Source organism: Saccoglossus kowalevskii, chromosome 14, assembly GCF_978046115.1.
Source record: "Saccoglossus kowalevskii chromosome 14, keSacKowa6.1, whole genome shotgun sequence".
NCBI lineage: Eukaryota > Metazoa > Hemichordata > Enteropneusta > Harrimaniidae > Saccoglossus > Saccoglossus kowalevskii.
Genome location: NC_140654.1, coordinates 21,980,243 through 21,995,682, shown reverse-complemented (window position 1 = coordinate 21,995,682; position 15,440 = coordinate 21,980,243). Strand labels below are relative to the sequence as shown.

At 36.3% G+C, this 15,440-nt stretch overlaps 1 protein-coding gene across 1 annotated transcript; it reads left to right on the top strand.

Annotated features, from left to right (window-relative positions):
- Positions 1-8,369: 8,369 nt before the first annotated feature.
- LOC100368108 (solute carrier organic anion transporter family member 4C1-like) lies at positions 8,370-14,677 on the top strand. The gene is given in 9 exon segments (XM_085507533.1): positions 8,370-9,075; positions 10,228-10,324; positions 10,601-10,722; positions 10,881-11,144; positions 11,234-11,462; positions 12,486-12,636; positions 13,786-13,964; positions 14,093-14,157; positions 14,301-14,677. Coding segments are annotated over 9 exon segments (2,190 nt in total).
- Positions 14,678-15,440: the final 763 nt, after the last annotated feature.

Sequence of the window (15,440 nt, the reverse complement as noted above, 5' to 3'; positions counted from 1 at the left end):
TGATTTGATTTAATTCGGTTTGATTGACTGTGGAAGAATAACACAGATTCACTACTGTTCTTAAATAATAGCGAAATCTCCAACATTGGGGATTCTTAATAGAAGCAGGGAGCAGTGCTCGCTGACAGTCTGTAGATTGGGTTCACATAGTTCGACGAAGGGTCGTTGTTGATAATGGGACAACAACAAAATTCAATAGAAGGCAGAATATTTTATTCCTGTCATAGCTAGAATTAATGAGAACGTGCGTTTGTAGAGGTATGCATTGCGAAATTATTATCCGGATTTGATGAGACTATGAAAACGTATATCCTAACATTTTATAAATTGTAATTGCTTAGTTGATGAGTAAGCTGTGAGGTGACGGCAATTAGTTCACCTTTCGGACAAAGACTCATAACAATAAATATAGACATTCAAATTCACAGGATATTACATTTACTCCCGGTAAATGGTAAATTTATTTTCGTCACCATTTTCAACTGTAGATATAGCAGGACTTGAATAAAATTACGTCATGTTGGAGTTAAGTTATCGTTTAGAATCTTATAAAACGATTCAACACTGAATGAAGACTTTGATCTAATTAGATTGACGAATGTAGAAGAGCTTATATTAATTAGAATAATTTGAATAATAACATAAACCTTGTCTAAAAAACAATTATTAGTTTTAGGCATTTTTAAAGACAATGTACATATAGTCGAGTACGGTTTGATGTCGATTATGCTACAATAAAAAAAAAAGAAATAAAAAAAAACACATTGCGAAGAAAGCTAGATGACGGGTTCAATATAAGGTTATAGTAAATGGTATTGGCTAATAGTGTAGTCAAAATCTCGCGGTAGGTATTCTTTGCAAAATCATTACCTACATCTGAGCACAGGGGATTATGTAGATTAATCCTCTCGTTGTACAATTTATACTTAGATTATTGAGTCGATTACAATTATTTTTTTAAAACGCTTCTAACGAAATGCACATAGCATACCAGTATCCACGACCGAGATTGTAGACTTAGAAGTTAGTAGTTACATTTTTATCACATTGTTATATTGTATATAAGGTAGTAATCACGTGACAACCCATCGTGTCTCGTGTGACGATTAGTATTCAAAATTGTCGTAGCAGTCGCTTTCTGTGAATAAATGACGTAACCCCAAAATAACAGACTGATCAGTTGGTGGTGTCGAAATGATGGAATCTGATGGCGATTATAACTGATTGAAAAAAGGAAATTGGTAAATAATAACATTCTATTGCTAGTAATTTGAATAATGACATACATTATCATTAACTACCCAACGTAAAACTATCTAATATCACAATTACAGACAATTTCCCGCTACCGTTCTGTAGATATATTTTACGTAATTCGAGAATGGGTCTTTGATGTTAATATTCCGATAGAAACATAAATAATAAAAAAGCTTGCTAATAATTGAACAAGAGTACACTTAATTGAATCGCCTAAGGTCGTGTACAATGAAACGTTATTAATATCCGTTGATTCAGTCCATTATATTACTCGGCATTATTTTGGAGTATCATCAACCAGTCAGTCATTAAGCCAAACTGTATGTCTATTCACCAACCTATCCACAATACAATAGACATACTAATAAAACAGACATCAGGGTGTACATACACTTGGTAGTTGATATATGCCTTTCCACTCTGATAGTAGAGTGAAAACAAATTTATATATTTTATACTGGTCAGGTATTTTGAATCGCTTCATTGAATTCATTCCCCGTCATACTAATAAATTCCAGTGTTTTATTATATTCTTTGTCTATTTCTAGAGCAATATATAGAACGGTACAATTGGCGCCAATACACTGCATACTGCCGTCTATGCAATTCAGCTCCTACAACATTACTATATGATGTAATCTAAAAAAAGAACATGGCAATACATATATATCCAATATCAGCTTAACGGATGACATTTCTGAAATTCCAAAGAAGGAAATTGAATATATTAAAAAAAGAAATCGAAATTGATTGTGTCTACGTTACCAAAGACTAGATACTCGTACGTGGTATTAATCTAGGGTAGCATGACATAAGAATAGGGCTTCGAGTGACATGATTCTAAAAGATCCAAATAACAAAACTGTTAGTTCCCCTCGAATAATTTACTATTAAACCGAGACGAATTAAGTGATATTGTTGAAATCCGATCATCCAACGAATTCCACAGTAACGATTTTAATTTTTATTACCCTATAGGAATTAATCGAAATACACAATTTTTTTTTACAGTTTTTCGTTTTGGAACTAAGTAAAGTATCTTCGAACGACATTTCACCCAACTATTAACCAATCAATGAAACAGGTGTATTTTGCTGTCGACTCGAATAGAACATGTAATACAGAGAGTAAACTATAAAAAAAGTGTTTAAGTAAGTTATGAACAATGATACAAGAATATGATACGAGGATCCTGAAAACACTGATATCAACTACTTCACCATGTGTGTTGTAAGGATTACAAATATATATATATAAAAATATATAAACAGCCAAAAAAATAGCTCAATTAAGGACCGTATACGTTTGTTTGAAAGAATAATAAGCTATACAACACAACGCTCAATGCTATATCCGGTCTTACAGTAACTTACGATACAACATTGGTTTCTGGGTTAGTTTTTACGGTATTAAATGTTCGGTGTAAATTAGTTGTCGATATCCCTCGATGTAAAACAAAACATGGTTCGGCCACCACAGAAATGGGTCTAATCATTATTTTTGTTGACAATTTTGGATGGTTTAATGCCAAACTCCGATTGGAAAAAAACACAATTGCTCTAAATTGACGATATTATAATAAAGAAGGAAATATTAACCTATGTATGTTGAATTGTATGACGTTATAAATGACAAACATGAATATTTTACATCTGGTATTGTGCCCCCAACGGCGATATCGTTGGTGTGTGTTCCAACCACTTGAAATAAGCATCATTATAAAAAAAAAACTATTCTCATGGTTCATAGTTTTGTGAAGACAAAACGTCGATTGCACAAATACAAGACTCAGACCTGTCACTGAGACTGTCTGAGAGCCATACCCAAGAGACGCTACCATCAGCCTTGTTATAAATTCGAACCCGACAGCTTATCCACGTATACGCCATGCACTGTATAATCTTTTCATAGAGAAGCAATGTAACTATAGACGGATAACACGCTCTTATTATTCAAAAAAACTCCCACCCTTAAAATCCAGTCTCAGATAACACAAAGTCACAATGCGTGTGACAGTCACAATTCTCTGTGTCGTATTTTGATCACGACAAATAGCAAAACATTTGTTGAATTTATATTTTCAGAGTTATAAAATTGCAATAAACTAAAATAACCCGACGCATGAACAGTTTTCTGTTTATACCTGATTCATAATGACGAGCGAGTCAAGAATATCGCCGTGTTTCCCTGATACGTTTGTCAGAATGGGTATTATTATATTAGGTCGTCGTCCGCCCACTCACACACTGCGATGATTTCTGCTATGGAAAAAAATGAGGCTGACGCACAGTATATTGATGCGAACTGTTATTAACTAGACAAATGACCCCCCCCCAAAAAAAAAATATGACACGAAACTCTTTATATTTATATAAGTAAATGATTTAGGTAAATTCTCGTTTACGGGGTTTCAAAGTTAGATTGTCTCTGTCATACGCATGGCTACCATGTATGCATTTCATCTTAAACACATCCATCCCATTTACATAAATCGGATTCATAACGCTGTTTGATTGAACCAATATATAGACAATAATTACTTATTACTAATAATTCCCAAATTTATTATTTATTATTTATTTAATGAAACCTGAACAGTCGTTCATAATTTACTTCTGTTTTCAATTTTAATTTTATTTTTTAAAAAAGACAGTATGATATAAATATACAGATACTACGTTTCTCAGTAACGTGGCAATATTCAGGGTATTGTTTCAACGGTTCGTTTCGTTACGTGTCATTTTCTTCAAAAAAAGAAAGGGTTATCACGAAATATTTTTCAATATTGCCGAATTAATTAATACACGATTCAAAGTGATTCAACAGCAGTACACCAGTGTTGCCATATTAGCATTGGCACAAGTAAATGGTCGTTTCAACTACGAATGAACCTGATTCGAGTACGTTGGTAATTTGCTGTTGAGCCTTCGGCGATTTTCCCTCAGTTATGAGAGCAGTTCAAACGCGTGTTGTAATTAGATCAAAGCAAACGTACATGTTCATGTTTACCGACGTGTAATGACGCCCTCAAATTTATTGTTAACATCACACACGTGATACTGATGGCGCTCTGTGTAACAAAGGCTACATGGCTATGATAAGAAAATATTTCAACCAATGGTCGGTCGATGCTATGAACAAATCTGAATTTTGCTAGAAATAATTGTTTTCACGCATGATAGTATTCTTCTTAATCTGCATATTTATGCATAATATTATTATACCAACATATCAGTGCCGTGATATCATTTTCGTGATTGGACGAGTTCCTCTTTAATTCATGAGGATATCATGATTAAATAAGGGTACAAAACTATTATGGTTTTCTCATATATAACCCCATAGATAATGAATAAAATATATTGATACTAAATCGACAACTTTCAAAAACTGGCTTAGTTTTGTGTCTAAATGACAATATGATATATCAAGAACCGTATGAAATATACACATTTTATGCGACACATTCTTCGTGTATGTTTTTCACCAATCACTCTTTCTCTCCAAAAATAGATCTTTTGTGATTATATAAAATCTATCATGCACAAAATAAAAGCAATTTGATAACAAGCATATATTATTCACGATCACGGTATCTCAAATGGTAAAATGCAAGTTACGGGATTCATTTGATTTTACTCCGGTCGCGACCAGAACATGTCGTTGCAGTTGTTTCCATTATTTTTTTTTATTGTTTCCTCCTATAAAAACGGCCGTGAAATTTACGAGTATGATTTCAGGAAACGATTTATGAAAATTACATTGACTACACCAGTTTATACACCGAACGTTTTGAAGCTCGTTTGCGTCACAAGAATCCCGACATTGCACAAAGGCATTTTTGAATTCGTTGACGCAATAATAGCGCACACTAACGACACATGTATTGATGCTTTCGTTTAATTAAAAATTAAGGCTATAAATGACAAGGTGTAACCGCAAATGGAGAAGGCAGTGGAACGTGAACTAACAGTTTGTCCAACATAAGAATGTTTTTTTTTGGTATATATTATCGAGAATTAATAACAACAATGTCAATGAACATACAAACAAATGCGATAGCGATTTTATCACGTTTCGTTAGGGACAGACCTAGTCTGAATGGAATATTAATGGTGATGGCTTTCGTTTAAAATTCATTATAATCGCAGTTGATGCAATACGAGCACATATCACGAGATCTTTTTCTAAATTCAATACCAAGACCATTAAAATAGTACAAAGCCTCTGAAACGCGCTGTTTGTTTTCAAATGCGCGCTGTATGACGAATTTGGAAAACTTGATTCATCAGAGAACACGAACAAGGCAAATCAGACTGGCTACTGGCTACTCAGCTACAGGTGGCAGACTCTGTTTGGGAAAGCAGCTGATTTATTTTGTGGACCAAACTGGTTTGCCTATTTTGGGGGTATATGTGAGCCACCGAGTGATTACAATAGTTGCATAGCTGTGTCATCAAATGACGGAACCCTCCGAAACAATTAATGCGTTGACTACTATGGAGAAGTGACGCATTGGCGACACAAAAGGCAGCGAGTAATTTCCGACATGGACATTCGGTAAGACGGGCCCGGATGAAGTGCAACTTGCTAATTTCGGTAATTCACGGGAGGACAGTTTATCGATTGTGGAAAAATGAAAATAGTTGTTTGTGATGAGAAAATACATATAAACACATGTACGTCATACTTCCATAGATACAAGGCAGACTTTGGTAATTCGTACTAACCTGCTACGAAATAAGCTGCTCTTTGATTTGCCTGTCATTTAGGTGTAGGTTTGGTTAGCCAACCTGGTGCAATTAAGTAGCTTGGTATTAACTTCAATTGTACCGTTTAGTCATACACTGATGGATTCAGAAATGTTCTAACGGGTGAGGGGCGCTTTTGAAAATCTCCTCATGACATGCCCTGGGTTTGTCAATTGACTTGTCGTTTTTTCCCAGCCGAAAGGGAGGCGCCCTGCTGCTCGCCTTCCCCAAATTCTCGCACGAAGGCCACTGTTCTTTATTTAAATTACATCCTTAGTAGTAGGCACGTCGGTGTTGTCAAGTTCAGTTTCAAATATATGGCGAACAGACCAGGATTGTCAGAATGTTATGATGGTTACACACTTTGTGTAGCTAATTTATATTGTACCCTCAACTCACTGATAATAGCGCGTAAATAGATTATATATTAAGAGTTAGAGATATGGAGGTATGTTTGAGTGGTCTTATTTAAACAAACGCGTCTAATTTGTTGTCGTAGATAATATTCTTATAGTAACGTTTATTGAGCAGCATACGTATATTAAATGAACTCGTGTAACACGCCAGACAATCAGCACAATGAACTCCTGTAAAAAATGGATTTGATACACGTATGTAAGGTGTGTTATTATTTCTTGATATTGGTGGTCCCCAAATACCCGCAAAAACTGTTAAAATTATTACGCTACATCCAAAGATAATTTACAGGTTCGTTATTCTTGCTTTGACAGAATAGTGAGAACAAAAATGAGTAAGCTGGTATGAGTTAGTTGAAAGATGATATCAGTCTTATTTTAGGGGATTTGATATGATATTCACTAATTTCTAACTATAAATAGTTTCAATCATCATGAGATATGTTACTTGCAGCCACAGAGATGACCAAACAAACGTTCAACATAGAATGCAGATTCCCCGGCGTGCTTTAGAGGAGTGTGTTTGTGCATGCGTTGTTTACGTCGCATGGAACTCATATCAAACACGCCGCGCCGCGATCTCGGTTGTGATTTAACACAAGTTAATGATAGCAAGTACTAGTAGTATAGGTCGCTGGGATAGTTTGTTGACCACGGCAGTGATGAAACGATTATTAACCTCTGAACCCTCATATCACGCGTGTCATCCTTTACTGGTACAAACCACGTGTCCAAACACAGACATCGATGAGTACACTACGTCAATATCTCTGGTTCTTCTGTGAAACTCCAGGTTTGTACATTCACGTGTTTCTCAACAACGTACGGTTATATTTGACACGATAAATGTGTAATGAAGTAATGACTGTTTGACTTATTTGTGATCATATGAGATAGCGGATAATTCCCACAAGATAATTGTCAGGATTAGCTGCTGGAAATCTGCATGGTCAGGGGTTAATTAATGTAATACAAAGTAGAACAATGGGATTCGGCTGATAATATGCCAGGCGTTGTTGGATATTATGCCCAAATTGTTTCTCAATCCTGACCAGGGTACTACCCGTGTTTGACATTGTCATGTCAGTCGTTATCTCAAAACTGTCAAATGTTAACAGATACCATGGTACAATTGTTTTTCTATACTGCAGCCTTCAGCGTCCATCCCTATTGCGTAGACTAAATTGAAAAATAGAAAGCCACATTTATATGTCTTATAAACTAGGATAGTTCAAATCAAGTATTTTTCATAAATTATATTGCTATATGAACGTGCGCATATTATCGGTTTTGTCACCTGCCTTAATCTTTATTACATGCGTTCATGGTACAAAAGTATTGCCTCGCCTCATCTCGGTTATCAGAACATTAAACCGTCGATGACACGTAGACCCTGTCATGCTTTGTGTGAATAATACATACGCAATGTATATATAGCTTCACCGACGGTGCACCTACACCATTCCCTCCCTCCCTCTTTTCACAACGAATTGACGCATTGATTGTTCATACATTTCGCATAAGAGAATCGTCCCCGAGTCTTACAACGGAGGACAAAATAGCTTGGTAGATTCTTGTACGTGAAGTGACGCCTTTTAGACACAAAAGCGCTAATTGAGCACTGTACGAATGTTTGTCTTGCAAGGGAGTAGTGCTGAGGGCGCTACACTGTTCGTTGCGTTCGATTAAAAGCGAACTAGAAAGCGAACTAGAACTAGAAAACAAAACACAAAAACAGTATGCAACATTTACCTATTCTGTCATCCGTTATATATAATAACAAATGGAGTGACGACTTTGTGTATTGTATACCATGCAGTCATTCACTGACGTTGAATTCTTACTCAGTTTCATTTCCTATTCACAATATAAACCTTTTGTAGTGTATATACTAATCATGCAACTTTAATACTATGTATTCTTGCACTTCAGTCCCTCACTAACAATGTTTGAGACTGAGATGACGAGAAAGGATATTGGTGAGAACGGAGATGCCAATGTGGATAACGGGAATATTGACAAAGGCCCGCGTGGCTCTGTTGCTTCGGAAATAAGTAGCTTCCAGATGGAGACAGATTCACTACTTTGTGGATGGCTTAACCTTCGACCGTCATGGATGCAACGTTTCGCAACTCCAAACTGGTTAACAACGATACTGGGGACGTTGATGTTTATACAGGGGTTTGCCATCAACGGGATCGTGTACATGAGTTTGTCAAGCATTGAGATTCGGTTCGGACTTACCAGCACAGCAATAGGAATCATCGTGGCCACCTATGATTTTACAGTCATGGTTCTCATTGTATTCGTCTCTTACTTCGGTGCCACGAGGAATAAACCCAAATTACTTGGCATTGGAGCTGTGATCATGGGGTGTGGATCCTTAACGTGGGCTATCCCACACTTTACTACTGGTTTGTACGATTACGACGCTGCGTACGGCGAAGGAGACACTCTATGCGTGCCTGGTAGAAATACTTCACAAATAATAAGTGACTGCAAGGAAGAGGAATGGGGAGACCTGTCATATTATTTTTTCGTTTTCGTATTTGCTCAAGTGCTTCATGGAATTGGTGCATCACCTATATATACGGTGGGATACGCATTTTCTGATGAGAATGCGTCTCACAGAAGAGCGGCTTGGTATTTAGGTAAGTCTTTGGAGCATCCCCTCCCCATATGAAGATGTTACAAACATACCAGGAACATGTTTATTACCTTCTTGGAATGTGTTTATTCTAGTAAACAAGCATGTCATGATTTTAACTTTGGTCTTAACTATTCCGGTGGCAGCTTAGATATCTGAGATTAGAAATGACATGTTAGATAGCAGTTTAGAAACTTTCAGATCTGGATACAATACGCTTTAACTCACATAAGTGACATGTTACAAATATGTTTCTCCCATTTTGCTATTGGTAATGTGATTATTTGGAATTTTATCAGTTTATTGTTTCCTGAATAATACAATGTTGTTAAAATGGCTAAGTTGTCGGTCATCAGTCTGTCATTTCTTGTTAACATGTTCCATGAAATTAAACAAATTTCCATTTCCTAAAGGTCCAGGTATGTGATTCGAGTTTCTCATTTGCCGGAGAAGGTGTAGCACTTGCTTATTACTTTTCGAGGAAACGAAGTTAATTTTGCGTATGTCTCGAAACCACATTTTGGTAGTTTCCCACACTTAAAGGGAACCTCAATCCAAACAACATAATGACCCCTAAAGAAAAAGCTCCACAAATGTAGGAGAATGCAATTTACACTTTTTTTATGACAGTTTTCATTCTCTAGATATTCAACTTTTCATCGTTAATAAGTAGTCAGCCATCTTGATTCTTAAGCAAAGGATTATGTTTCCATGACAACTATTTTATAAGCATGGATGGCACCAGTACATGTATGCTACCAATTTCTAAACTTTCAGCCAATTTGAAGTTCAACTTTTGAAGTTATAGATGAAATCATTTTCTCAATTTCTGACAACAGATTCTATGATGTTATACTTTACCCATAATCCTTTGCTTGAAAATCAAGATGGCTGACTACGTAATACTGATGAAAAGTGGAATATCTAGAGAATGAAAAGTGATACAACAAAACTGTAAATTGCATTCTCCTACATTTGTGGAGCTTTTTCTTTACGGGTCATTATGTTGTTTGGATTGAGGTTCCCTTTAAAAACAATATGAAAGTGGTCAGGGCTTTTCATAATATACATCTTATATTACTCTAATCTATGTCGCATGCTCTATATGCACTAATTATAATGAATTAGCATAATATAGTTGTGATTACGCTTACAGGTATACTGAGCGCATGCTCCGTGTTTGGCCCTACCGTTGGATTTCTGGTTGGTTCCTATTTCCTCACTATTTATGTAGACCCACTTCACCAAGACGAGTAAGTAGGGTGTTGCGTTTAATTATTAAATACAACTAAGGATAAATAGCGTGTCAATTGCATGCTTGCTGGAAGCCTCAGATTACTGTTATACCGCCACGTATTATTTCATTATAATACTTCAATAGTTTAATGCAAGGCGTCTACCAGTTGCCACGGACAACTAACTAGCAGCAAACAACGTAGGCACGTGTCATGCCAATCGTTCCCACACTCCTTCATTGTATTTTTATATATCACAATTGGCACGTCAATATTTACTTACACTTATTGTAGTTTGACGATAGATAATACAGATCCGAGTTGGGTTGGTGCCTGGTGGATCGGATTCATATTAGCATGGATCTTAGCCTGGCTCATATCCTTACCGGTAGGAGCGTTTCCTCAAGAATTACCAGGTATAGTATAAACGTCATCGAATTGTAAATCATCAACACGTGGAACTATAAATACAAACCGTGTTATGCGAACATAATTACGAACAAACAAATGTATATACGCGCATATATGTATTGGTAATCACATAGATTTTATTATTTTTATCTGTTTTAACCAGGAACTAAACACATCCAGCATGAACGTCAGTCGCAGGCACATCACAATGACGACACGGAATTACTTCAAACAAGAGCAGACTTTGGGGAAGGATGGAAAGACATGTGGCCAGCAACTAAAATGCTTTTCAAGAATCCATTTTATTGTTTCATGGCCGCCAGTAAAACAGCTATAACATTTGTGGTAGTTGGATTCCTTCCTTTTATTGTCAAGTTTATTGAAAACCAATTCGGTCTTACAGCGTCCCAGGCTGGCCTGATACTGGGTGAGTTTATGTATTGTTTCATTCGTTGATTACTGGCTTAACTATATCGACGTATTTAGCGTAATGAGGTAACTTGTTTGATTTTTCAGCTGCGACTTCCATGCCTGGCGCTGCTGGAGGAACTTTACTTGGTGGATGGGTTATTAAAAAATTCAACTTGAAAGTCATAGGCACAACACGATTCTGCCTAGCTGCATCATTTATAACGATGTGTCTGTTTCCAATATTTCTTCTACAATGTCCGGAACAACAAGTAGCGGGCGTCATTACATCGTACAACAGTTCAGAGTAAGTTTGCTTAATATCACTATGATTTATGCTCGTTTCCATTATTAAATACACCTCGCGCGAGATTTTTCGGGACAAAATGATAAGCCTGTAACAATTTGCAGATGAGTTATTCTTACTGGTTAAATCAAAGTATTGTTGTAATTACCCGTGGCTTGGACGTAATTTTTGTCATTTTAAAAGTTAAAAAAACACAGTACCACAAAACAAAACTTAATATCCAGTACATACCCTGTTTGCAAATGGGTGTCAAGATCTCGCTGAGAGCGATAGAGCCGCGAGACTTTTATATGTTCTCAAATAGTGTTCCATTCGCTTCCGTTATCACGCCTTCTGTTCTACCGAAACGCTCTTTTTCAGATTCCTAATAATCATATAGTAAATATCGTATTTTTGTTATCACCACTTGTGCGCCAGCTGACTGTGGCTGCACACACCAGTACTGATATTTAGACCTGGTAATTTATATAATGCAAATAAAGATTCTTTTCTTGAAAAATAATGCTTAGTGATTGAAATTTACTCCTTGAAATTCCGCGAAAAGCGCTCTCTGGTCACGGGACTAAATTATCTGTGTTTACTTGTGATTGGCTGGGATATTAGCGTACCCGACGCGCTTCCAAAATGTTCTATCGCTTTTGCAAACGTACCCACAGTCCCACGAATATTCAATTCATGATTTTCCACGTATTAATGTATTACTAGAGAAATAAATAAATGCCTCTGCACTATCCATAGTTGCGTCATAAAATGACTCGGACGGACATAATATACACCTGTCCACTACCTCAGACTTGCCAATTATTTTTACACATATTTGCCTTAAGTTTGGGAAGGAAAGTACCTCGCCCTTTATTCTTTTTAAACTTCATAGTCGGGAATCCTTTTCCCTGATTCAAGTGTCCCGGTTCGATGTCTTTCCGGCATATCATCGTTTTCATCAATTTCTTGTCGCTGTGCACGTTGTATACACTTGATGTTCTCCATTACGAGATATGCCCCCCCCCCACTATGGTCATTTTACAAGTAAAACATCATTGTTTTCAGTACGAGTGATCTTGACGAAGTCAACCTTAACCATCCATGTAACTCTGTGTGTGGTTGTGCTGGTACTGAGACATTTGATCCAGTCTGTGGAACCAATAATCTGCTATATTTTGATGCGTGTTATGCTGGTTGCCTGGATACCCCGGATGATGGAGAGGTAGGCATTTTCAACGTCGACATAGTAACCATAATACATATAAATTCCGTAAGAGAACATAAGTGGCAGCAACCAGTTGTCATCTTGGACAAAAAAAGACAATTTTGATTCAAACTGATTCAACAAAACAAGCTATGTATTACACTTTCAGGTCCGATGAATAAAAAATAAAATAAAAATAAAAACTTGAAGCTTCAATCAGCGTTTCTCACGTTCATTCAAATGACATACTGTATGCAAAATGGACAATTTTATTGGCACAGATAGGATTTAAGAATGATACATTTTAGATGCATTAAGACAGCTGGAATTCAGAGCAACACTTGCCCTCCTTCTTGCTTTCAATCTAACCGCATCATGTGACATATCGTGAAGAGCTTGTCAAGAGTAATGCATTTGACCTATATATACTGATATAGTTTCGAAATATTCATGACATTTTCTGTTAAAGTAATATGGTTACCAAACCGTGTGACTGCTCACATACCGGTTTCCGATAAATGAAATATGGCAGCAAAAGTTACGTAAAAGCTTAAATTTTATTATTTATTTTCAAGCTTGATAGCCCATATGCTCGTGTTACTGCACGAAAGTTTTAGTCTGCTTGGACTACCAGAAATGTCAGAATATAAAAATGCAATATGGCCATCAAATTAAGTGGCCAATCGGAGTGTGCTGTTCAAGTTATCTGGGACGATAAGATACATTGCCTCGAACCATATAAATATGATAAACCGGGTATTTAAAACCGAAGAGAGCGACCGAATCACTTGACCAATCAGAGTGAGATTGGAGTAGGGTATTTAAAACCGAAGAGGGCGACCGAATCACTTGACCAATCAGAGTGAGATTGGAGTAGGTATACGAAACATAGATAATATACACACAATTAAATATTGATTAGTCACGTTACTCCAAAAGTTCTATTACCTAAAAGCAATAACGTTAATGCAAGGAATGCACATATTTTAAAACTACCTTCTAAAGAGCATTCGTATACGACTCCAACAACTCTTAGGAAAGTCTTTATCATAATAATATCACGCGTTGAGAGGTGTCATATACAAATAAATAAAATATATATAAATCACTAGTTTTGAGCATATATTCAAATCAGCTAATAATTATTTGTACAAATGTGTCTCTTAGACGTATTACAACTGCAGTTGCATCTTTTCGGAAAACGAAAGTGGTGACTCGCCGGAAGCTCTATCTGGAAAGTGCGTATACGATGGTTGCTGGCAACTTCCGGTGTTCGCTGTAGGATTTTTCCTCATTATGCTGATGATGTTCTTGTTGATGGCCCCAAGTAATATTTTGACAATGAGGTCAGTGTGTAATGTTGATTCGAAATATCTTAGACTTGTCAAGACACATTTTTCGATTGACGCCTGAAAAATTGTAAATGCCAGGTGTTAGTTACATATATGTGTTTCAACTTTGGGCACATTTTCAGGTGTGTACCAGATCAGCAGAGGTCACATGCCCTTGGAATGTGTTCGATTATTTATCGATGTTTTGGTGAGTACATTTACATCAGTTATCGAGAAACAAATGTGAAATTTGTCCAGAAATCATTCGTTACAGCGGAATGTATCGTATATTTCATGTATTGACCGATTCATTTCATTTTAGCGTTGACATTGAGATATTCCATTTCACAGGATCTATCCCAGGGCCGATTGTTATCGGCGCAGTGATTGACAGTTCGTGCTTACTATGGCAAGAGGTATGTGGAGATAGCGGTACTTGCTGGATATATGATAACCACGAGTTTGGTTTGAAATTTGTCGTTATCGGAGCTATAGGTACTGGTATTGCCGTACTTTGTTGTCTGGGTGGTCTTCTAACTTACAAACCACCACCAGAGCCATCTAAAGATGAAAAGTTAGATTCAGCTAACGGGGAACCATTGTCGACGATGGAAACTGAGACAACCTCAGCTATAAAAAGGGAGAGAAGCACAGTGTCACTTCTTGGATACACGAAAACAGATCCGAACAATGAGATCACCGAAACCATGCCAGAAAACAGGTTATAATAGCCTGAAAACTTGTACAATTGAACTTGTACTTTAACGATTGTGTATACAATTTATAACTATGCTTTTGCACATTGTGATTTTCGTTTATTATGATCAGTGTTTTCAACATAGTTTGCTATTATGCACAGAATGCACAGAGCTCCGACTAAGCCTTTTTTTTGTTTCATAATCAAGCTGAACTCAAAATTCAACTTGGTGCGACTTGCTTAAAAGCATTCGGTACGTGTAGATAGTTTGATAATGTATTTGGAGAATGTTCAAGAAAGTACACTGGTTTATTTTTATTCAAAGCCAGGTGACTCAACACTGCAGGCAATCACCACCTGTGTCAGGGATATGACTAACACTGACAGAGACGTTAGAGACATTTGAATGTTGATGAAATGAAATGACTAATTTACATACGCATTATCTATTATATATTATGCAAATAAGCTGATGATAATTAAAATAGACCTTTTTTTCATTCGAATGACTTCTACTACGGTGTTAATGTTCGTTATTTAGATACTTTTGAAGGTCCCTATACGATTTGTTCATTTCATGATGATAACTTCTTAATTATTGTTTTGGTGAATATATTTATTTTATTTTGACAATTTGTTTCCAATAGTATAAGGAAATCGTCGAAAAACGTCTAGAAATATATCTATAGAGAAAATGTTCGAGTTTGAATAAAAAATGCATCAACCATTTATTTAAATAAGCAGGGTCGGTTTAATTCGTAATTTAATGATTTGAATATCACGGGAACTTTCAG